The sequence below is a fragment of the Aspergillus alliaceus genome (assembly GCF_009176365.1).
Source record: "Aspergillus alliaceus strain CBS 536.65 unplaced genomic scaffold BDW43scaffold_7, whole genome shotgun sequence".
NCBI classification, from domain to species: domain Eukaryota; kingdom Fungi; phylum Ascomycota; class Eurotiomycetes; order Eurotiales; family Aspergillaceae; genus Aspergillus; species Aspergillus alliaceus.
The window spans coordinates 375,375-398,835 of record NW_022474690.1 but is presented as its reverse complement, the minus strand read 5'-3'; the positions used below and the strand labels follow the sequence as shown (position 1 = coordinate 398,835).

The 23,461-nt window shown below is 49.6% G+C and overlaps 9 protein-coding genes across 9 annotated transcripts; 6 read left to right on the top strand and 3 right to left on the bottom strand.

Annotated features, from left to right (window-relative positions):
* Positions 1–219: 219 nt before the first annotated feature.
* BDW43DRAFT_297882 (putative siroheme synthase) lies at positions 220–3,439 on the top strand (the record flags this gene model as incomplete). Its single annotated transcript, XM_032044467.1, has 3 exons — positions 220–247; positions 1,746–2,036; positions 2,088–3,439. 3 exons carry the CDS (start codon positions 220–222, stop codon positions 3,437–3,439), a joined length of 1,671 nt encoding a protein of 556 aa, XP_031903690.1.
* Positions 3,440–3,925: 486 nt separating this feature from the next.
* BDW43DRAFT_297880 (putative RNA methyltransferase-domain-containing protein) lies at positions 3,926–7,397 on the top strand (the record flags this gene model as incomplete). The annotated part of the gene is made up of 8 exons (XM_032044466.1): positions 3,926–3,975; positions 4,035–4,116; positions 4,237–4,432; positions 4,829–5,674; positions 5,720–5,721; positions 5,883–5,996; positions 6,061–6,209; positions 6,311–7,397. 8 exons carry the CDS (start codon positions 3,926–3,928, stop codon positions 7,395–7,397), a joined length of 2,526 nt encoding a protein of 841 aa, XP_031903689.1.
* Positions 7,398–7,905: 508 nt separating this feature from the next.
* BDW43DRAFT_266246 (putative ribosomal assembly complex component Ipi3) lies at positions 7,906–10,054 on the bottom strand. Its single transcript, XM_032040853.1, has 2 exons — positions 9,643–10,054; positions 7,906–9,557 (listed from the first exon to the last, which is right to left on the bottom strand). Exons 1-2 carry the CDS (start codon positions 9,988–9,990, stop codon positions 8,160–8,162), a joined length of 1,746 nt encoding a protein of 581 aa, XP_031903688.1. The 5' UTR covers positions 9,991–10,054; the 3' UTR covers positions 7,906–8,159.
* An 893-nt stretch (positions 10,055–10,947) lies between these two features.
* On the top strand, positions 10,948–13,257 carry BDW43DRAFT_226434 (uncharacterized protein). Its single transcript, XM_032039466.1, has 2 exons — positions 10,948–12,192; positions 12,246–13,257. Exons 1-2 carry the CDS (start codon positions 11,113–11,115, stop codon positions 13,194–13,196), a joined length of 2,031 nt encoding a protein of 676 aa, XP_031903687.1. The 5' UTR covers positions 10,948–11,112; the 3' UTR covers positions 13,197–13,257.
* Positions 13,258–13,645: 388 nt separating this feature from the next.
* Positions 13,646–15,272, top strand: BDW43DRAFT_266241 (lipoate synthase). Its single transcript, XM_032040852.1, has one exon. The coding sequence runs from the start codon at positions 13,750–13,752 to the stop codon at positions 15,088–15,090; it is 1,341 nt and encodes a 446-aa protein (XP_031903686.1). The 5' UTR covers positions 13,646–13,749; the 3' UTR covers positions 15,091–15,272.
* On the bottom strand, positions 15,273–17,563 carry BDW43DRAFT_266238 (phosphoserine phosphatase SerB). The gene is made up of 3 exons (XM_032040851.1): positions 16,417–17,563; positions 16,096–16,353; positions 15,273–16,006 (listed from the first exon to the last, which is right to left on the bottom strand). The coding sequence occupies exons 1-3, from the start codon at positions 17,242–17,244 to the stop codon at positions 15,683–15,685; spliced, it is 1,410 nt and encodes a 469-aa protein (XP_031903685.1). The 5' UTR covers positions 17,245–17,563; the 3' UTR covers positions 15,273–15,682.
* Positions 17,564–18,321: 758 nt separating this feature from the next.
* met16 (phosphoadenylyl-sulfate reductase (thioredoxin)) lies at positions 18,322–19,299 on the top strand (the record flags this gene model as incomplete). The annotated part of the gene is made up of 2 exons (XM_032046338.1): positions 18,322–18,502; positions 18,557–19,299. 2 exons carry the CDS (start codon positions 18,322–18,324, stop codon positions 19,297–19,299), a joined length of 924 nt encoding a protein of 307 aa, XP_031903684.1.
* Positions 19,300–20,272: 973 nt separating this feature from the next.
* On the top strand, positions 20,273–21,628 carry BDW43DRAFT_307861 (uncharacterized protein; the record flags this gene model as incomplete). The annotated part of the gene is made up of 4 exons (XM_032046337.1): positions 20,273–20,396; positions 20,530–20,846; positions 20,930–21,265; positions 21,323–21,628. The coding sequence occupies 4 exons, from the start codon at positions 20,273–20,275 to the stop codon at positions 21,626–21,628; spliced, it is 1,083 nt and encodes a 360-aa protein (XP_031903683.1).
* Positions 21,629–22,378: 750 nt separating this feature from the next.
* Positions 22,379–23,140, bottom strand: BDW43DRAFT_266234 (uncharacterized protein). Its single transcript, XM_032040850.1, has one exon. The coding sequence runs from the start codon at positions 23,064–23,066 to the stop codon at positions 22,569–22,571; it is 498 nt and encodes a 165-aa protein (XP_031903682.1). The 5' UTR covers positions 23,067–23,140; the 3' UTR covers positions 22,379–22,568.
* Positions 23,141–23,461: the final 321 nt, after the last annotated feature.

Here is a 23,461-nt window from a genome sequence, read left to right as displayed (position 1 = left end):
CTTCTGGTCATGGATCCGAACGTCTCAACTTGCAACTCGCAAAGGATGTCGGCGGCGGCAGTGAGATCGCCTTGGGTCTTTTTGATATTCGATAGAATGCGGGTGACACGGGCTCTTTCGACTTCGACAAAGATCTGTTTCGTGTATTAGCTACAGGCTACCAAGAACGAGACTGCGGAGTTACAAACCTTTCCCTCGGTCACAGTCCGGAGGGTCTGGATGACAGACAATTTAACATCCACGTTAGGTGTCTCATCCAGGAATCCCATCACCACCTGCACCATCTTCGTGATGGCTTGCTTGAGCTGACCATGCTTCTTGGAGAGGAGGAGGACTTGATCGTTGAGAAGGTTCCAGTCTCCGGAGTTTTTGCTGATCGTTACGATAGTGACAAGAAGGCGGGATGTAGTTGGTAGATCAGAGGCCTGAGTTCATGTTTAGTTTTGCATCGCAACAACCATCACCTGGGGACGGCGACATGTCATACCTGCCTTGCTTGTTTCTCCAATACAAGCAGACTATCAATCGCGCGTTGAACGTCGGTCTACCCGTCATGTCAGTATCACAATCCAGCGCAGACATCTTGTTTGAGTCCAACCTTGGCGGTCTGCTCAGCCTCGGGGATTAACTTGTCAGCATCCTTGGAGAAGTCCTTCTCCGCCTTCAATACTCCGTCAGCCATGATGACGGGGCGTTGGGACTAGGTATGAGGGATGTGTTCGGAGGCTATTGTAGGGGGTATTAAAGGGAAATGAATAAGAGGTTCAAAACCGAGGGATGTGAGGTAGTTTGTGAGAAGATGTTTCTGATGGGACAATGACGGGCTGGGGATGGGAACGGGCATGGAGCTTGACGTCTACTTGCCAGTCAAGCTGCCCGAAGCTCTGCACCACGTGACATACGCTACTCTTCTCCGGTCGTGACTAAGGCACCAAACACCAAACACCAAACACCACCCACGGTAGGAAGAGGTTCCTGATCTTGTTTACTCTTCTATCCTCTTTGGAAGAGCCTAGTAATGTTGTTCCTACTTAATCCTACTAATCTCATCCTGATAGAAGCTCTTTGGTTTCTTTTCCTTGACCATTCCAATCTCCAATATGTTAATAGGCAAGAAAAAACATATCATGGCGCTAGATCTAGGACTATTTAGCGGAGATACAAATATATTAATCGAGGAACAGCACAACCGGAGCAGAAGTTAAACATACTAGATATGTACGTACATATTTATTGCGAATGAGCTTCAGGCTGATGCGCGATGACCATGTGCCGGGCTTATCTAAGCATGAGAGCTACGATCACGCAATATCGCTTTAACCGCATTGGGAGTTGTAGAGAAATGTATATAAAGAAAAGAGTCACAATTTCTATTGACTTATAACTACTGTGGTCTATGGGATGTGCTTTATTCATCGCCTAGATAGGCTTATCAGACCGTGTAACTATCATAATCAGGAGAAACTCAAATCCTTATCTCCAGTTCGCCTCTTGTTCGGTTGCACCGAGTCTATTTCCGCGGACGTTCGTACACGCAAGCAATCATAGGTGACTGAGGGTCCGTCTGCCACTTCTGATGATTGTGGGGTAAAGAGATAAAAACCCCCGACTTCCCTGGATTTTGGACCTCCTCCATCTTTCCAGTTGTCTCTTTTAGCAACGGAAAAGGCCGTTTAGAACAGCAGGCTCTACTTACGGTGGCGACTTCACAATGAAAGATGCTTCGTGCGATAACGCCTCTTCAGCACCATTGCTGGCAGCGGTCTATTCTGAATCCCAAGTGCATCTAATTGTGGGATCAAGCCCTCTTGCTGCAGCCCGTTGTGCGAAATCTCTAGAAGCCGGCGCAAAGCCGATCATCGTTGCGTCAGACACTGGGGGCTTGCACTTCAGCTTGTCTGAGCATATAGAGAATGGCTCTGCACAATGGCTCCGCAGAGAGTTCCAGGATGATGACTTGAAATGTTTAGGGAGAGAAGAAGTTGACCATGTCGTCGACATGGTTTTTGTCACCCTGGGTGGAGCTCACCCGTTGAGTATGTGCTGGTTCCGCAGACGTTGAGTAGTATAATCTAATTATCTGTTAGGTGCGCACATTTCAAAGCTTTGCCGGCGACTGAGGATTCCTGTCAATGTCTCTGACGCCCCTGAGCTGTGTACTTTCAGCTTGCTCTCCACATACTCTGACGGCCCTCTCCACATCGGGATTACGACATCGGGACGTGGTTGTAAGCTTGCATCCCGTTTAAGAAGAGAAATTTCTTGTTCTCTTCCTTCCAATCTTGGAACTGCCATAGATCGGTTGGGGGCAGTAAGAAGGCGCCTTTGGGCAGAGGATTATGCAGCAGGACTTTGCGCTGCACCGCTTGAAGGGGACGAAGATGACTCTACAGGCCAAAACCATATGTTCAATAAGTTGGTGACGGAAGATGACATATCTGCCGCAAAAACACGGCGGATACGCTGGCTTTCACAAATATGCGAGTATTGGCCGCTCCACAAGCTGGCCGCTATCAGTGATGCTGATATCGACACCATTCTTCAGGCATACTCGTCTGGTAAAAATATCCTGGAGAACGCGAATGGCGTTGGACACCCGCAAAGGAAAGGGAAAATTGTTTTGGCAGGCTCTGGGCCCGGTCATCCGGATATGCTTACGCGAGCAACCTACAATGCGATGCAGAATGCGGACGTTATTCTCGCAGATAAGCTGGTGCCGGAACCCGTCTTGAAACTAATTCCGCGGAGGACAGAAGTTCATATTGCAAGGAAGTTCCCTGGAAACGCAGATCAGGCGCAAGAGGAATTTCTGCAGATGGGACTAGACTCCCTGCGTCGGGGACGGTGTGTTCTTCGGCTGAAGCAGGGAGACCCTTATTTGTACGGAAGAGGAGGTGAGGAGTTTGAATTCTTCCGGGGTGAAGGGTTTACACCGATTGTCTTGCCTGGAATCACTAGTGCCCTGAGCGCCTCATTATTCGCAGAGATCCCAGCGACTCACCGAGGCGTGTCTGACCAAGTCCTAATTTGCACCGGTACTGGGAGAAAGGGTGCGGCTCCCGAGCCTCCTACTTACGTGCCCACTCAGACAGTCGTCTTTTTGATGGCTTTACACAGACTATCGGCGCTAGTGGAGTCGCTAACCACGCTACCCCAAGATGGTTCGCGGCCACGAATGCCTTGGCCGAAGGATACCCCGTGTGCCATCATTGAGCGGGCTTCCTGCACTGATCAGAGAGTGATCCGCTCTACACTGGAGAATGTATGCCTTGCATTTGAAGCTGAAGGGTCGCGACCTCCCGGATTGTTAGTCGTTGGAGCTAGCTGCCACATATTACATCCACGCGGAAATCAGAAGTGGACTGTGGAAGAGGGTTTCCGAGGATTAGATGAACTACGAGATGAAATCGTATCTCAGAATAACCAGGAACATGATTGAACAGGGCTATATTTCCAATGACGTCTTATGGCCAACGATGTTGCGGGAAGGCACTGAAGCCCTAGAGTTGTATATAGAGAATCGAGATACCCTTTTGCACTAGGTTTCGGAAAGAATTATTACTTGCGACTGGCTATTATTTATAATGTCTCCTTTGTTCCTTTGGTAGATCCGAGGATAACACCAGCTATAAGTAATAGGACAATAGACAAGTATAAATTCTCGGTCTATATAGTAGTGTACTTACGATGAACCCATGAGATATAAAGAAATACCAGTTTAACATGACAAGGGAGCATGTTCGAGCAAGAGGACACAGGCTCATTTACCCGATATGGAAACCGTTGCCTTAGGAGTGGACCCGTAAATCACGAGCTCCGGCGCTAAGATAACTACGCCATTCCCTATCTCATGAATGTCAATCATCTCACCACCCTCGCTGTATAGTCGTCAACAGAACAATCATTGTCTGGCTGCGACCGCATCATGTCATCAACACCCAAAACCTACATGTCCAATGGACAAGTTCTTGACAGGTATAAAGATGGCCATTCTATGTTCCGGATAACAACCCACTGACGAATCCTTAACTCAGCCCGCCGTTTTGGGTTCGCATCAACCGCTTTATCGACAATGTTTATCTCTTCTTGGGCCTCTATTTCGTGAGCCTTTTCTCAGTACGTGGTTTATCCTTTTCATATGTTATTAGAATATGCTCAGCGCATTTCGCACCGTGCAATGGCTTTGTCCCCTGCGACCGCCCTATTTTGTCCGTTTCGTACTGACCTGACTTTCAGTTTGACGCGTATACTGCGGCGCAGAACTCCAAATTTAATATCAATCGTTTCGAAAATCATCCCAACACCAGGCCTCGCTGGGGAGGTAGTGGTGGATCTGGCTCTGGGGGTAGTGGCGGCGGCGGACCTGGTGGTGGATTTGGACCTAGGAGGATTGGGCGCGTGGATGATATTCGAGGGCCGGAGTGCAAGAGTTGTCGCTGAAATAGGCCCCGTGGGATTCTGATTTTCTTGGGGGTTAAATAAGGAATGCTCAAATGGCGCGATGGGAAAGCTGTGGATTTGATTTGGATTGACAAGATACCGGTTGATTTTTCTATATTTGTATTGTGATAGGATGAGCGCTTTATATCAATAGCGCTCTGAGTCGCACGCACAGGTTATTAGATGATTCTGGCGGCCTTGTCTTGTTGCACGTTTCCCCCACATACTGATTGAAGACATTATCACGTGATGCAATTTCTCCGCATTTACGTGAGAGAAATTCGCTGTTCCAGAGAAGCGTAACAGTTTCAGAAACTTGCAAAACTGCAAGCCGAAGCAATAAAAGAGACTAAACTCAAATCCAAGCGTTGGCTGAGACGGGCGCAAGTCTTTGTCGTACGCATTTACAAACAGTTACTTCGAAGACCGTGCGACAGCAAAATGTCTATTCCAAGAGACGACGCAGAGTGGGCTGCTCTGATTTCTACTGTTAAAGACTCGCTTCCGGAGACTTTCCCTGAATATAAAACGCCACTGCCGTCAGAAGTTAATCGCACGATTGATCATACCCAGCTAGCGTTGACTGCAACAGAACAGCAGATCGACCAACTGTGCGCCGAAGCCCTCAAGTATCAGTTTGCGACAGTCTGTGTTCGCCTTAACCATGTCCGTCGTGCCGTGCAGGAACTCAAGGGGAGTTCTGAAGTGAAGGTGGCTTGCGTTGTGGGATTCCATGAGGGCATGTATGAGACTTCGGAGAAAGAACAAGAAGCTCGGGATGCGGTAGAGCAGGGAGCCTCCGAGCTGGATATGGTCCTCAAATACCCTCTGCTGAAGGAGGGCAAGTATACGGATGTCTACAAGGATATATTAGGAGTGCGGAAAGCGGCTCCGTTACCGACCAAACTCAAGGTCATCTTGGAGACTTCGCAACTCACTCGTGAGGAGATTATAGCGGGGTCGGTCATTACCGATTTGGCTGGGGCTGATTTCATCAAAACTAGCACGGGCTTCAATGGACCCGGTGCCAACGTTGACAATGTGGCTCTCATGCGAGCCACTGCGGGTGTCGTCGGCAACGGCTGCAAGGTTAAGGCGAGTGGAGGAGTGCGTTCAGCGGAGGATTGTATTCGGATGTTGAAAACAGGGGCCGAGCGTATTGGCGCGAGTTCGGGGGTGAAGATTATGCAGGAGTTGGGAGGAGAGGCCACCAGCGAGCGAGGAGCACAACCCAGTGCGTATTAGATAGTTCAAATTTAGTATGTTCCTGTTGATCCAGAGGTGTGTACCTTAGCGATGATGAAAGATTAAAGGTGCGGGAGACGCTAAAGGATCCATAAGAACCGACCTTGTGGAGCCCGACGTCATCAACAACCATCCTCATCGGTCAAACGATTTGGGACCACAATGTCTTTGTTGACCATTAGTCAATGGTTGAAAAGATCTGCTATCCAATGCAAATTCTCAATTCCTGGTCCAATTCACCTTCATTCCTTCTCCAAACCACCTTTCTTCCCCCTCGAACGCAGCCCAGGATGCGACGTCCGAACTTCAAGGTATATACTTGTTAACTTTTCCACCTCCCCTTACCGCCGGGTACTGACCCATTGGCCTTCTCAGAAACGCAAGACCTCGTGTGATCATGGTCAATCTGAGCACTATATTCACTCAGACAATGTCTTCACGTCCAAGCCCACTGCCACGTTCACACCGACTGGTGGCCGACCTCACACATTGACTGTCGCTATCCCAGGTAGCATTGTAGCTAAGTAAGTATACGCCGTGTCTCATGATTGGCCTCTCTTCTCTTCTCTTCTACTAGGGGTGAAGGTAGCGATAGAAGAATCGACACTAAATGAGTCCTTGGCAGTGCTCATTCCATGGAGCAAAAGACTCTGTTGGCCGGTATCATTGCACGTGCTCTCGCCGTCTTCTGTGTTGATGAGGTCGTGGTATTTGATGACGATGAGAATAGTCCGCACGATGAATACTACAGCCAAGAAAATTTCTACGATTCCCCTCTAGACAAAACAAGTGACGAACTTAACGGCAACGAACCCTCTGCCAAAAGAAATACCGCATATTCGGATCCTTCACACTTCCTGGCGCATATACTTTCGTACCTTGAAACCCCACCATATCTCCGCAAACACCTATTCCCTATGCACCCTAACCTTCGTGGCGCCGGCTTACTGCCCAGCCTCGATATGCCGCACCATCTTCGCGCCAATGAATGGTGTCATTACCGAGAGGGGATCGTTGTGTCTAGCTCTGGCCGTGACGGGCAGCGAAGGAATAGTACTCAGATGAGCAACCATCGTTACAACCGTCGTCGTTCTTCTAGTAGCCCTACTAATTTTAGTGCTACCGTCGTCGATACCGGCCTCTCTAAGAAGGTCGTTCTCCCCGACATCCGGCTCCCCGAACATGCCCGCGTAACTGTGCGATTCTCCGAGCATGGTCCAGAGCACTATGCGGAGCCCGTACACCCTTCTACCCCCCGCTCTGAGGCCGGGTATTATTGGGGTTACTATGTGCGCCGCTGCCGATCTTTATCGTCTGTGTTCACTGAATGCCCGTTTGACGGCGGCTATGACCTCTCCTTTGGCACGTCCGAGCGAGGCGCCCCGGTCTATTCTGTTCTAGAAGAGGATCGGCAAGAACATGACCGTTATGACTGGCGGAGAAGCCCCCCGGACTATAAACATCTCCTTATCGTGTTCGGTGGCATAGCAGGTATCGAATCTGCAATTCGCAACGATCCTCAACTCTGCGACATGGACATTAGCCCGACTGAAGCCGGGAAGCTTTTCGATTATTGGGTCAACCTCCTCCCTGGTCAAGGGAGCAGAACAATCCGCACCGAAGAGGCCGTCTGGCTGGGCCTGACGAGCCTTCGTGGCTTGGTGGAAGGTAGCCATCGACCGAGGCCATCGTATAAATCGAACGGCCTTTAAACTCTGACGAATTACGAGGAGAGACCGGACGCCGATTCGCATCGCCACATTCCAGGTGAGCCTTGTGCTTCACCTTCTTTGCTTTATTTCCCTTCATACCTTCATCCTTTTGCAATGGCCCCGTCTGGAACGGGCGTATAGAACTGTCTTGGCCAGCAGTGGGGACCATCATCGATAGCAACCTATTACTTGCCACCACCAAACATGCCGTCCGTCAATGACCGGCGATCAAACGCTTAAGTATGCGACTTGTCACTTATGTCACGCAAAGAACCTGATCTGGATTAAAGTGAGTGACCTAGTACGTATCGGTATTTTACCCTTCTGCTTTATTGGTGGAAGTATGATCTGACGTCATCTGGAATACTGTCTTTTTTCTCTTAACTCTGCCGATGCATCTGGAATGAGCGCTTGGGGGATTAGTTAAATTAGCGTAGCGTATTGTGGAAATTAAAAATCCCACATTCCATTCGAAGGCATGCCGTTGTTATGTTTATTGATTAAGCGCCTCGTTTCGAGAGATTGTAGAAGGCAAAACAAGAGACATGGTAAAACGACCCAAGGCCAATCATTTCTATATACAATGCAAACATACAGAGTATAGGCTAACTAGCTCTCCATCGTCTATCAAGATGAACCTGAAACTTTTAAACCAGAGCGCCTTCGTAAACCCAGGTAAATTAGACACGACAGGGCCGTACACAGTTTATTGGAAAATCATAACAGAAAGAAAAGAATATAACTAAACAAGGTAGGAAGAAATCACTCGTCACTGCTCCGGTCGTCCGAGTCACTGGTTTGCGCAGGATCTTCGGCTTCCATTCTTCGCAGAACGGCATCGCCTTTCTTTCCCTTCTTCTCTGCGGCAAACCAGGCTTCCCGTTTGTGGGTCTCGCGCTCTTCTTTCCGCGCTTGCCGGAGGACCTTTTCCTTTTGTGATTGGTCTTGCTTCTGGTGAAGTTCGTTGATATAGTCGTGGAGATTGACGAGGTCGGAGCGGAGCTTTGTGGCCTCGTCTGTGGTGAGCTGACGGGCGGCCTCATTGGCTGCTGCTTTCTTTTTGAGGGCTGCGATCTCGTTTTCGAGGCATGCGATGTGGGAGTCCTTCGCTGCTAGGTCTTCGTCGTTTGTGGCCTGTGCCATCAAGGTGGAGACTTGGACTGTGCTGCCTCCTGGTTGGCTAAAGACAGCTAGCTCGGCGAGTCCTTCTTCGATCATCGAGTCAGGGAAGAATGCATGGGTGAAAGCTTCTGTGAACTGGTTGGTTCCCTCAGAACCACCGAGACTCCTTGTTGTGGCGGGCTTGGAGGATGTCGACGTGAGGAGATGGGTGCTGAATGTGTAATCGGCGGGTACGGTGCCTACAGTCTGCGATGATTCCGATAGTGTACTATCGTACCGGGGTTTGACAATTGTGTGTGCTATCCTCTTCAGCTCCTGGCCGGGCTGGGCAAGGCCACTCAACGGGATCATAAGCAGGTTCGTTACGGGATGAGTATAGTCTGCTATAGTCGAGGCGTATTTCTTTCTACCGACGTTCCATGAAAGGACCTTTCCGTTCTGATGGCCGGAGAGTAAGGTCATTCCGTCGTGTGAGAGTGAAAGAGAATGCGCCATGCCGCAGTCGGCGGACGGCGGTGTCCATTTATCGTCCGCTGACGGCTGGGCGGGGGTAGACTGTAATGATGGGTCATGCAGAGGATGCTGGATAGACTGAGCTTTGTATAAATCGACTGATTGGATGCTGCCATCGTCATAGCCCACATAGAATGCGCGGTCAACTGGGTCAAGAGCTGAGGAGACTGCGCTGGCAGGCAGGAGGAATGTTCTCAGAACACGTCCAGTGTGGTAATCCCAAGCGATGGCTGTATTATCTTGTGCGGTTGAAACGGCGATATTGTAGCGGCCGGAGCTATGTCCCACTGCAAGTGAAGTGATGGCAGCGCGGTGGTTTGAGAATGTACGGATGGGTGAGTTCGGCGGTTGCCGATCGCGGCCGGACGGGAGCTTTGTGAAGGAGAGGATTTCGACTAAGGACCAAACATGGATACTGGCATCGGCCGAGCCGGATAGAATGAAGTTGTCGCTGGGATCAACGATCAGGGAGGTCACTGGACTCAAATGGGATGCCGTTGTCGCGACTTGTCGTCCGGTGCAGGTCTATGATCCGAGCTTATGTTAGAATTATTCGCCCAATTGTCTTTCCCTCCGCACATCGATGCAGTGGATATAAAGTTAAACACACCTCCCACAATATTAAACGGCCTCCTTCAGTACCCAATACCAGGACATCACCATTCTTGCCCCCCGCGATCGCAATGCTGCGAATGCGCTCCGGGAAGGGAATCACTGCCTCCTGGTTTCCTTTCTCTCTGCTATACACATGTACAATGGCTTTCTCTGCCTGGGCTGCGTATACATGTGATGGGCTCACAGCCAAACAATTGGCAGGAGTCGAGCTTTTCTTGAAGGTGGAGTGTAGGTTGGGTGACGGTTGGAACTCGTGCACGCAGATCCCTACATCTCGGAGACTCGCTGACGCCGGGGCTTTGCCTGACGTCAAGGTAGACGCGATAAAGCACTCCGAAAGCATGAGAAGACCTACTGAAAGGTAAAGATAGGTTATGCGAGTCAAAGGGTTGAAAAAGAGGGCAAAGTTACTGTTCTTTTCTTGGGCTCTACATTTTTTTTCTCTTTTGGATCGGCGATAAAAGCAGCGATAAAGGAGTTTGCACTGTTTGTCTTGGTGATTGGTCGCCCAAAAAGGGAGATGCAACTATCGAGTTAGTAAGTATACTAATACTTACCCTACCGGAGTACTTCTCCCAGTAATTTCTTTGGACTCTTCATATTGTCCTCTCGATTCATTATCACTTCCAAGGCCCCTCGTCTCCTTCCTAAGGAGAATCCTTGGGTTGATCCTTGAATACAAATCCATCCTACTCCTGCCCTTATCAGAAGAACATAGCTCTGTCTGGTTATGGCAGAAGCCACCAGGATTGAAGAACTTATCTTCTAATAAGTAATTACCCGCCCTCAAGTGGAATTTGTGGCATTTTAATACACTCGAAATCTCCGTACCTACAGACAATTGGAGGCTTCGCACATGCTGGGTATTGTGGCCACCGCCAATTATGGAGCAAATCACCGCACCCACAGCAACCGAAGCAAGGGGGTCATTCTAGGGGCGCTGACTTTGATTGCCCGGTGCAACAGTTCTGCCCAAGATAGGCCCGTGACATCCTCTACTGGTCCCTTTAGGGGCCGTCACTGTTTCGCTGGGGCTCCATGTCTCATTCCTTCTGTAATGACGAACTGCAATGGCCCTGAAAAGCGGACCCTCCACGTTGTGACCCTCCTGCAGGTGGCGCATATCGAGACTTAGAACCAATGGTCATCACGGCTGCCCGATCGCTCCTCTCTCCGGAATGCAAGGACGGTAGGCGTAGCGACCCTTTACAGTTCACTCTTGTTCCAGGGTGTTTGGTGACCCTCTCGAAGGGGGCGAATACACATGCCCAATGTCTGGCTTTCTGTGACCGCCAGGTAGCCAAGGGATGGTTGGGTGCAGGTCTGTTTGCTAGTATAAGGGCTTGTCGACCGCCTCTGTGGATCATACTGCTTTTGCTCCGCTCGATTTCCTGTATCATTTATTGATATTATTGCTCGAAGATCTGGTATCTTTGTGTTGTTTACTTTACATTCTTGACCTGGCATGTCCTCCATGGACTGTCATAACGCAAACATGGACATGAAAACGAATTATCCTCATCACCAATATGCCTTGTCGACTAATAATATTCCAACGTACGCAAACAGGAGCATTCCCTCATACTACGTAACAGATGAATATCCCACAGCTCAAGGAAGCATCATGGCTCATCCTCGTTATTCCCCAACTGTGCAGCCCTGGAGAAGACAACAACCGCAGAGCTCTCTTTCCTTCATCCCTTCAACGTCTCCTCAGCCAGAGCAAGCTGAGTACACCACGGCGCAACCAAAACGATCAGCAGACCGCGTTTCTCCTGCTCCTGTCTCACCATTTCGATCTGTCCGGAGAATGAAGCAACCCTTCCAGCTACGCCTACCGTCGTCTCCCTCGCTGGAGAGTATTAAATCTGCTGCGAGAGAGTCTAGGCTATCTCGAACCCCGTCGGGAAACCAAACGCTGAGGACTTGGCGATCAGATCAGAACCTCACAACGACAAGCATGGAAACATTTGGGCTTCTCCCTAGCCCTCCATTATCGGACTCGAGAGTGTCACACCCGTCCCCATCTTCTGCATATTTCTCCCCTAAACCCGAATCTGATCTAGACACTGAACATGGGACACCAAAGAGCAGCATATATACACCAACGAGTGAGGTCTACGGCGTTCCTAGGAACGAGGAGCCTCCAAGAAGAGCAGATGAAACAACGAATGTGCGCATGGCACACTCGAATTTAATGAAGCAATATGGGTCCGATGATGGGAAGTTGACGCCGATTTCTACTGACTCGCCACGGACCTCACCATCGGCCGTCTCACCGGATATAGGCATCTGTGGAAAAAGAAGCTTTTCCAGATCATCTATAGGGTCACAGCGAAGCAGGTCGGGGACCATGTCGAGTGAAGGAAGCTGGGTTCCAAGTAGCCTTTCTTATTGTGAGACATGGCTCCAACGCGCCCCTGTCGAGGTAGAGACTGTGGGAGAGAGGTCAAAAGAAAGCAACAGAAGAAGAATTCAAATAGTCCAAAGTCACCCGCCTCCTGAGCGTAGACGTGAGATGAGGGCCCCAGCGGACGAACCAGTGGTAGGCACACTCCAATCCTCCTCACCTTATACATCATACTTACACAGCTTTAGATGTTTGCTGTTGCCAGCAAAACGAAACCAAAACTGGTTGATATCGCCCGTCAATCTTCTCCTGCTATGAGCTATTCCATCCCAACTCCGCCACAGCGTCCAATACCTTCCACGCCGGATCAAGGCCACCTGGAAATATCCGCTTTCAGTCCTGATACACCATTGGAAATGTCAGACAGTGGATATGTCACGAGCGGTCCTTCCTGTAACTCACCAGGCGACTACAAACAAGATAAGGATGACGACTTCACCGACGTCAGTTCGATAGGGAGCGTTAGTGAGACAGTTGTCTGCGACAAAACCTCGAGTAGCATGACTTTGTTAGGCCAACCTCCAAAGCCCGAGATTGCGCAAACGGTAAAGCCACATGTTGCACAAACTGTGAAGCCGCCATCTAAGACGCGGGGATCTGTGCGCTCGTCCAACACAGCTGAGAATGGCGAGTTGAAGAAATGGTGGGACCATGAGTGGACTATGGACCAACTAGAAAACTCGGTCAAAGAATTCCCTCGGAGCATGCTGAGATTAACCTCTCCGGTCATCATCCTCGTTCGGCATAGCGATGAAAAAGACATCATGCGGAGGTTCAGACAAATCTTCCCCGACGCCGCGGATAATCTACTAGATAGTCTCTGCGCGGCTCTCATAGCACGAAATTATGTGCTCTCGTTAGCATCCTCTAAACGAAAGACTGCCATCTATGGTCATAAACCGAAACTATCTCGCCTTGACACCGTTCCTGAGAGAGCGAGTGCGATGTTGGGAGCTCATATTACTCCGTCATCGCCATCCCGAATTAAAGATAGGGTCCTGGGTTCTCGAAGTGGAGAACTTAATAAAGGCTTAGATCGGATAATTGACGATCTGCTATTTGCTATTTGTGGCAAGAAGGACGACACATTGAAGTCCGCCGTGCTTGTCTTAACCCAGGTCCTGGAGACCAAAACATAGACTTTGTTTCCGTTTCGATTATATACCCTCGCTTGAACCACGATCACAAATCCCATCATCTATCCTTTCTTTGTGCCTCTTACTGTCACCCAAGGTTTAATCATATCCTCTCTCTAGTTCCTTATTTCAACTCACACTCTTTACTTTCTTTGTTTTCATCTTTTCGCACCCTAAATTGCATAGATCTCGGCCCCTCATTCTGATTCAACCCTGTCTTTACTATTGTATTATTGACCGACCGCCTTCGTCTTTCTCTACATATCTCATTTTGCTTATCTTCACTATGAACAGGTGCTTGACTGTCACCCACCATATTTCATTTGTCCATCTGACCCATCAAAGTGGTTAATTTATAATCACTAATTGAATATTAAATAGAATATATATTGAACAATGAAACCATTGCATCAGCATATACAACTTTTCCTATCAAATGTAGATAACTTATTGGCTGTCGTCATCTGACAAATAGTTCACGTTATCTGTTAGGGCAAAGGTTGTTAAGCCTTAGGCAACATGGTTCTAGCCCCATTGGGTTAACGCCCGCTGAGTAATGGTAACGGACTCCCCGTTATCTTGTCGGAGCTTCATTGATCTTTCCCGCGGAATTCAACTTTCGCAACTTTACAACCTGAATAGCGTCACCATGGCCGCCTCGACGAACCGGCTGCGATTCCTTTATTCCTCCTCGAGGACAATCCCTCATACAGGCTCCTTTGCCCCCATTTGCCGCCGTACCTATGCCACAACAGACCCATCACCGTCCGCCACCGGCGCCCCGGCAACGCCGCGCAAACAGACAAAGTTCACAGACAAGTTGAACGCCGGCCCTTCCTTCGCAGATTTCGTCTCCGGAGGCGCTGATAACTCCCCGCTCGATTCATCCGAAGCCTATGCCCTCAAAACCGCCATGGTCGGCCCCGCCGGCCGCAAGAAGGAAATGACCCGTTTGCCCTCGTGGCTCAAGACCCCAATCCCAGACTCAAAGAACTACCAGCGCTTAAAGAAGGATTTGCGAGGCTTGAATCTGCACACTGTTTGCGAGGAGGCTCGATGCCCCAACATCTCCGATTGCTGGGGCGGTAGCGACAAGTCCGCTGCTACCGCTACGATCATGCTCATGGGTGATACTTGTACCCGTGGGTGTCGGTTTTGCAGTGTGAAGACCCTCCGCAAGCCTCCTCCGCTGGACCCGCATGAGCCTGAGAATACGGCCGAGGCGATCTCGAGGTGGAGTTTGGGATACGTGGTTTTGACCAGTGTGGATCGTGACGATCTGGCCGATGGTGGCGCTCGCCACTTCGCCGAGACGGTTATCAAGATCAAGCAGAAGAAGCCCAGTATGCTGGTCGAGTGTTTGACGGGTGATTACTCGGGTGATCTGGATATGGTGGCCCTGGTGGCTCGATCCGGACTGGACGTGTATGCGCATAACGTTGAGACCGTCGAAGCTCTGACGCCGTTTGTTCGGGACCGTCGTGCTACGTTCCAGCAGTCGATCCGTGTTCTGGAGGCTGCGAAGAAGGCTAGTCCTGGTCTTATTACGAAAACTTCTATTATGCTTGGTTTTGGAGAGACGGAGGACCAGATCTGGGATGCGCTCCGGCAGTTGCGCGCTGTTGATGTTGATGTCGTGACCTTCGGTCAGTATATGCGTCCTACGAAGCGCCATATGGCTGTTCATGAATATGTTACTCCTGACCAGTTTGAGCTCTGGCGCCAGCGCGCCCTAGATATGGGCTTCCTTTACTGTGCGTCTGGTCCTTTGGTGCGCAGTAGTTACAAGGCTGGTGAGGCATTTATTGAGAATGTGTTGAAGAAGAGACGGACTGCTGGTACTACGGGCGAGTCTGTCACTGATCGGAAGATTGCTGCTGATGAGGCTACCGGGTGATTGGTATCAGGTCATGTCGTTTTTGCATTACTTTCTACATCTTGGCGCAGGTTTACGTTTGCATTTGTTGCTTCCATTGCAGCTTAAATTCTATCATTTTTCTGAAATGTGTTGGTATCGATGGAGGTGGTCCGTCATCTGGATATATTCGTTACTTGGGTTTTGGGAGGTAAAAATAGAAAGGCAAGTCCAATTAGTTCAACACATAGATTCTCTGATTGAATTAATAATATAATCAGCATATTCATTTCAATAAAGTCCGTGGTTCTGCTTATATGTACCTAAATTTGTCACACCGCTACGCCTACATTAAAATGCTGCTGTCTTCTAGGATCAATTGTCCTCTTTGACTATTCTCATCGCGAATTGAAGACGCGGGTAGCCCATACGTGCGTGCCAAAGCTGGGCCCTTTGGCGTAAAAAGGGAAAGATCCGAAAAGAAAAGAAAAGGCATACCGATCAAACGGTACCCCTGTAATCCCTGCTGACAAAGTCCAAATAGAAAATCCGCACCTGGCGAAGTCCCAGAAGTCATTCGAGACTGAACGTTTCTTTTTTTGTGCTCGTAGTACACCTATGGGTCAGGAAATGTTCATGCTGAACCGGCAAGTAATTCCTTGACGTCTTCCCTGCTGAGACCAAGGAGGTGAAGAATGTCCACCATGGTCTCTCCGTTCAAACGGGTGGGTGCTTCGAGCTGAACCATGCTCTTAGCGCGCCAGGCAACTCCGAGCCCAGCAGAATGAAGCATGAGAAGGTCGTTGGCACCGTCACCCACGGCGGCGGTCTGGGCGATAGGAATGTTGTTCTCGGCCGCAATAGACTGGAGAAGCTTGCGCTTTTGGCTGGCGTCGATGATGGGATATGTCGGGACAAGCTTGCCAGTCAGAGTTTGAGATACGGGGTCGACCTCGAGCTACACATCGTGATCAGTATACATCGGACCACTAAATAGCCCTAAAAGGATTTTTGAAACAAAGACCCAATAGAATAGAAGAGACTTACATGATTGGCGAAAGCGTAATCGATACCAAGTTCACCGGCCAACCACTCGGCAAGGGGCTGGAAGCCGCCACTCAAAACCGCCAGCTTGCATCCAAGGGCCTTCAAGGCCTTGCACAATTCACGTGCACCGGGAGAAATAGTAATGACGGACTTCAGCTTCTCGAAAACATCCGCTGGCACTCCCTTCAGCAAACCGACACGTTCCCTGAGCGATGCAGAAAAGTCCAGCTCGCCGTTCATGGCACGTTCCGTGATCTCCTGTGGTCATAGTTAGTACTTGCGAGCGCATTGCGCCGGGGGAAGAAATGCAAATAGACTGACCGAAACTTCCTTCTCCACACCAATAAATTTAGCAATCTCGTCAATCACTTCGTTCTGGATCAAGGTGCTGTCCATATCAAAGACCACCAACCGCTTGTGACGGCGGAAGACGCTCTCCTTCTGGAGCACAACCTCTACATTCCACTCGCGCTCAAACCGCCATATGCTTTCATGTTTGCGTAGATCCCCAAATGTGAGATATTCCGGGTTGGGGGGTGGGGAGAATGTAACTTCTACCACGCGAGGTTGTTCATGCTGATCGAGGCAGCGATGGGAGGTATTCATGCGCTGATAGGGTGTCGGAAGGGTTTCCAGGATTTGGAGAAAATTCGTCAAACACAGTTGCGACACGTATGGTCCGTAAAGATGATCTAAAGGCTCCGGCTCTGGTGCTGGAGGCTCCCGTGGAATCTTTTCAATATCAATAGTCGGAGCCGAACCGACGGGAACCGTGGGGGATGGAAGTTTAACCCCAGCTCGGCCACTTGGCGACGAATCAGGATGGAGATGGGGGTGGATTGGGTCGGACGACTTGTAAAAGAGGGTTGCGACGACTTGCGCCGTACCGGTGGGAAGAGCGTTCGCTTGGTGATTGAATAGGCTGTGAGTGATGCCACTGTCGGTCACCTTCTCGGGATCAGGGCTTATCGGATTGAGAGACATCGATCCTACTCCCGACTCGAAGGAGGTCCCAAGGACGTTGCCAATGCTGCTAACGGGAACCGAGGGCTTATATTGTTGATGATCATGAAGAAAAGATTTGCTCCTGAGCGATTCCTGTAGCGTCGGCCGCTGTGGACGTGCGGCAGCGGGGTTGATCGCTGCCATTTCTTTGCTGGATTGGGTCTAGGATGTTAGGGAGAAAGGGGAGGGAAATGACCAGAAGATAATCGTAGAGATTCCAAAATGATCCACGGAAACTTGCCCGTTGGGACCGTACCCTCAAGTAAGCTGTAGATGAAGATACAGTAGTAGAGAATGGAAAATACACCTTCGTTTCCTGCACGCCGATCCGCAGGCACGTGGCGGGGTGACTTAACCCAGTCCGCGCAGGTCACATGATTATTCTGATAGAGGTTGACCTTCACCGCCCTCCATCCTGGCAGAATGGAAGGAACTTCAGCATCGACTTTGAAGTGGGAAAACAGAGTCCAACTGATCCATATGGACTTGAGTGGGGGAGAGGGTACATTGTACATTCACTGAACAGGACAGTAGCTTAATAATGACCGGTGAGAAACTATGATGACTCTAGCGCTTTCATTCTTTTGTTGATTGACTAAGTGCTAATAACTATATAGGCCAATCCTGAGTCAGGAAGGGGACCCTGCGTACAAGAAACCAGAGGTCCCACTGCCCAAGAACTTTGAAGCCCCGTATGAATCGATAGTCTGTCATTCTGATTTAACATGACGGGGCATTCGACCATGTTCTAGAAAGGACAAAAGGGTCCATTTATCAGCTCTGAAATAATGTTGCTGAGTAAAAGAGGCGATAGGGGGGCCCACAGGGACCCAAGACGCAGATATTGCGTGATTTCCCCAGGCCATGAGGGAATTGATTTTTTCTGTAGGCGCCCCCGAAGTCGCAGGCGGTCACAGCCAATGTCGTGATCGAGGGCGGCAGAATGAATCGGCATGTATGAGCGATTCATCAGCGAGATCAGGTTCCGATTGCCGATGATGTCGTGCTCGCCCCTTGTTTTTTATATCTGAGCGGTCTCGAGAGTTCTCCTCCCTTGATGTGACCGTTGTCGTTACACATCATCTCTCGCAATTTGCTCCCTGCCGTTCGTCATCCGCTTGCCATCGTTCATAGACATATAGACTTGCTAGAATCTCACTCTTGTTTCTTCATATCATACTCTTTCTTCCTTTCCCTAGATTCAACTCTATTCTGGTCAAGATGCCCGCAAAGATGCCTGACACCTACCCCTCTCATCCCGAGGACATTGAATCCAAAGATACTGCCACGGATTCGGGTTATGTCAGTGGCAGCTCTAGTGACGACTATCTTCCTGAGATTGTCTTCACCAAGCCACACCTGCAGTTTCTCAACAGACAGCTGCAGTTCCTCGAGCCCCAAGGTGAGCATAAGGTGGTCCCCCTAAGCCCCTATGCAGGTTGCTAATCCACTGTAGATGTCCTGAGATGGTGTGTTACATCACTTCCTCACCTCTTCCAGACCACTGCGTTTGGTCTGACGGGGCTCGTCACTCTGGATATGCTTTCTAAGCTGGAGGTCCCCCGTCCTCAGATGGTCGACCTGATCTTCCTCGACACTCTTCATCACTTCTCCGAAACCCTAACTCTGGTAGACAAGGTTCGTCAGAAGTATCCCTTGAACAACATCCATGTCTACAAGCCCAAGGGCCTCAACTCCGAAGAAGAATTTGCCAAGAAGTTTGGTGCCCGTCTCTGGGAACGGGATGATCAGTTCTACGACTGGGTTGCCAAAGTAGAGCCAGCCCAGCGTGCCTACCGTGAGCTGAACGTTCATGCTGTCCTTACCGGTCGTCGCCGCAGCCAGGGTGGCAAGCGTGGCGACCTCGACATCATTGAGGTTGACGAAGCTGGTCTGATCAAGATTAACCCTCTCGCCAACTGGACCTTCGACCAGGTCAAGCAGTACATCAAAGACAATGATGTGCCCTACAATGAGCTGCTTGACCGCGGCTACAAGAGCATTGGTGACTACCACTCCACCCAACCTGTCAAGGAGAACGAAGATGAACGGTCCGGTCGCTGGAAGGGTCAAGCCAAGACCGAATGTGGAATCCACAACCCTCGCTCCAAGTACGCCCAGTACCTGATGGACTTAGAGCGCAAGCGACAGGAAGAGGCCCTGTCTCAGGCGTTGCAGAACCAACTGACCACTGCCTAATGAACAATGTCTCTTGCCCTTTTGAGTTGCAACGATAATGGCGTTTGGGATTGGAGTTACAATATCTAGCGATGCGGCTTTGATTTACCTTTCTTTCATATGGGCATGGACTTTACCATGTTATGACTTCTGGGGACAAAAGATTACCTCATGCTAGCCCTACTCCCGAAAGGAGCTTGTACATAGCGGGTGGCATTTTTCTTATTTAGTTTACAAAAGATGGCCTAGTGGTCAATTATGATAATGATCAATATGATAAAAATAACACGACCTTGATCCTGTCTTAATAACCATTTTTTATAATCGGTAGTTTGAACTTTGTGGTGTTTCAAAAAGTCATGTGGGGCTCAATCCCTAGAAACTTGGTTTCCAGTAGACATGAACCACTCTTGTAGTTGAAACGCTAAAGATCAATGAAAATTTCTGGAATTTAAACAGTTGCCCAGACCCGCAGTTAATTTAGCAATACCTTATTAGGTACTCCGTATAAGCATCTACTAGTATATCAGCGTTAGAGCTGAGCATGACATTCGCACAGCAAATCTATCCCTACATGTTGTGCACACGATCCTGGTACACTAAGAGCTTGGGCCATAGGGTTGTTAACTACTAACAAATACATAGCTAAGGTTGTGTTTGGGGGTCCCGCATATGGACTTAAGCTCTTTTCGATTATTTCCCTGACATGGTTTAAAGTTGGTTAGTCACTCAATCGTGCACTATAATCCGATACGCAAGCTACACGAGGTTGCCACTGAGCGTCAGATTTCCAGGCGCTAAGAAGGGGCTGAAATCGAGAAGTGAGTGAACCTTACAGTCCGTATAATGATGAGAAGGAAACGAGTACAAAAAGAGGCAAAGGGCATATGGTAAGAGCCGTAGAGTCTAAAAGACCAGCGAGAACCGAATATCCTATGTAATATGGCCCAAACCGAGACCGTTCACGTCGTTTTCGAAACCGATAACAGCCAACATGCTGTTATCAACTGTTGAGGTTCCAGCTTCCGATTTGTCGCCTTCATCGGTCCGCGTGCGACCGCTTTTGCTTAGTTTGATTTCTAATAACCTCGCCTATGCACGTACTGGCGAAATTCTTCGTTCGTAGGTTACGAGCTACGGACTACCGTTTCTCAGGGTTATGCTAAGTTTCATTCTCTAAAAGATGGGATACATACCCCGTCCTAAGCGGAACTCCCGCCCCGTACAACGATTAATCAGCATGGGGTATAGTCCCGGCATGGGGGTATGCCACCGTCCTCGAAAGCACGACGGACATCGCGCTCGGGTCGACTCTGTGGGGGTTCTGGCCGACCTCAGGCCTTCCGACGGACCTCACGCTCGTTCCCGGGAAACCTAGCGGCCACTGGATTGAGGTCAGCGAGCACCGCAAGCAGCTGATGACGTACTATAATCGCTACGTGGCCGTGAGTGAAGATGATTGGGAGCAGATGGCTTGGACTGCCGCTTTCCGCGCGATCTGGGGCGCTGGGTACCTGCCTAGCGAGTATTTTTTTTCTCGCATGCTTGGCCAGCTTGTCATCCTCTCGGTACTGTGCCGGGGGTCAATTGGTCTGCGGAGGATGGGGTTCTGTCGACTGCGGTTGTTGTTAACTTGGGTGTGTCGACTAAGACGGCGCGTTCCCTGACGTCTAATCTTTTGTGTCGCCCGCCTGGGACAGGGCCGTTGGGTGTTCTGCAGGTTACGTCTGTGCCGGAGACTCTGGAGCAGGCCGCTGAGCAACGGATTGCGAAGCATCAGTTGGTAACTGGGCCAGTAAAAGCCTTGGCGTATTCTGATGTGGATCAGACTGTGCTATGGCTGGCTCGTCTGGAGCCGTCTAAGCTGGTGGTTATTGATTGCGATGCCCCGGGGGATGTGCTTGTGCAACTTCGCGACCTGGTGCAAGCCCACCCGGAGATACAGAGTGCCAAGTTTGTGATCATCCTGGTTAGTGGCCAGCAGAAGGTATGGTGTAAATACAAGAGGAATGTGCTGCAACCGTTCACTAACGTTATTGAGTAGGTATACACTGAGGCTGACAACCGGGATTGGTCTACAGCCATACAACAGCTGGGAAAGATCCAGTCTAATGCCTCCGGGGCTCAGGATGCGGCTATTGAGCCTGATGGTCCGAAGGAATATTTCACTCGTATCCACCGGCGGTGGGAGCAATGGCTTGATGACCGCGCGTCCACAGTTCCTGACAGGCGTCTGGTCTGGGGGAAAGGGGTTACGGGCACGGAGGGACTCGATGGAGGGTGGGACCGGCTGACAAAGGGGGATGTGCGGCCGGATGAGGCGTTGGTGTATATGGTCTATATGGAGTAGGGTCAATATTGGCCTGGGGCCAGACTACCTATCCCTAGGGGGTTAGTGATGCTCTGAAAGCTTCTCAGAGCTCGGATGTCTATTCCGTGATATGAGGCCCCTGCCGAGAAACACTTCGCTATAACGGTACGGTAGAGCTAGATTATAAACATGTCATCCCGCTCCACTTAGTTACTCAGCACGTAATAGTAGGGAGTGCGGAGCATTTGATAGAGTCCTGGCAGCTCCAAACCGAAACAAAATCGCTTTGTGCATATTGTACTCCAGATGTCTCAGATTGCATGAGGCATTGAGCGCAGATGAAGTGTCTCGCAGGGTGAATCCATTTTACCAGTGCCACGAGTTAAGCACGATCACATGGATACTGTGAGTGAGCAGCAGTCCACTCGCCGAACGGAAGCAAGCGGGAGAGGTATTGCGGGTAGGGTTCCATGGGTTTCTTGGCAGGGGTACTTCATTGATAAAGACCCTGGGCAAATGTCGTCTCATGTGTATGAAACGGCCGTTGCTGACGACTATCTTCAATTAATATGACGTTTCTGCGGGGGACTTGAAAAGCAGATCGTCATCTAGACTGCGGAGGATACACGACCGGAATAATATTTGTTCACGTGTCGCTTTGGCATCACAGCTTCCGATTATATATAAGAGGCTGATATGATAACCTTGACCAATCTGCCGACGGTGAAACGGAAGCTGTGACCAGATATATTATACGTCAGCCGTCGGCTTCGGAGCGGAAATCCGGTTGCAGCTTTAGGGCCGTGCAGATCACCTGATCCGCCCTGCCATATGGGGGTGCCAAGAGTGACTAAACCTAAAGGGAGGAAGCAATCACGCAAGCCGCGTGGAGAATGTCGTGATACTTGATATTACTTTGGGATTCCGGCATTTGAGTACCTGTCGATCCGATCTCGCTTCTTGGATGAGCAATTCGGCCTCAATACGAGTTTGGCTGAATGTAACTCTTCGTCGTATGTGTATGTGTGGCATTTTTCTCCGGACTACGAAAACAAAAAATCTGTTTGTTAAGGATCCATTGCGCGCCCCTGAAAATCATGACTCGTCTCGGTTTGATGATCCTTTTCAGCCGAGGGAGACGGTCATTTGAAGCTTCAGTATAGGCAGCGAAGGTCATGGGGAGTGGGATAAGCTGGAATACGACAAGTTTCAGACTAATAGAAAAAAATCGCGAAATAAAAAGTGAAAAATGATACGTTCTAGGATTCAATACCGGCGATATCAGATGCTTGTATACCAAGTAGATATGGATGGCCGACGGCAGTGAACAGACGTGGGCGAACCAAGGAAAAGGATAGGAAAGGGAGTAAAGAGTATTCTTAGAATAGAAAAGTAAAATTAATCGAGTGGATTGGAGAGAGAAAAACAAAAGAAAAAAGGCAAGACCAAAGAGACGATGGGGATGGAGTATCAGCATCTTCACGACTCCATCGGCCTACGTCTTCCAAGACTTGGGATGCTCCACAGCCTGACGACTTTACTTGGATTTGCCTGGAACGAGGCAATTGGGGATTCGAGAACTCCACGTTTGCCTTGTACCTCCTTGGAGATATCCATTCAATCCGTCTGAAAGGAAAGGTTCCTTGGGTTGAACCTTTTTTTTCTTTTAAAATCAATCCATCGGCTTCTGCATTAAATTCTCCCTTCCCCCCACTATTTTCTTATTACTACTACTACTTCTTCCCCTCCCGCTACCTTCTCTTCCTGTTTTATTTCTCCAAACCCTCACCCTCCTACTGTCTTTTTTCTTTCTTTTTCTTTTTCTTTTCTCTCTTCAATTTTTTCTTGTGTATACTGTAAAGGTCAATCTAT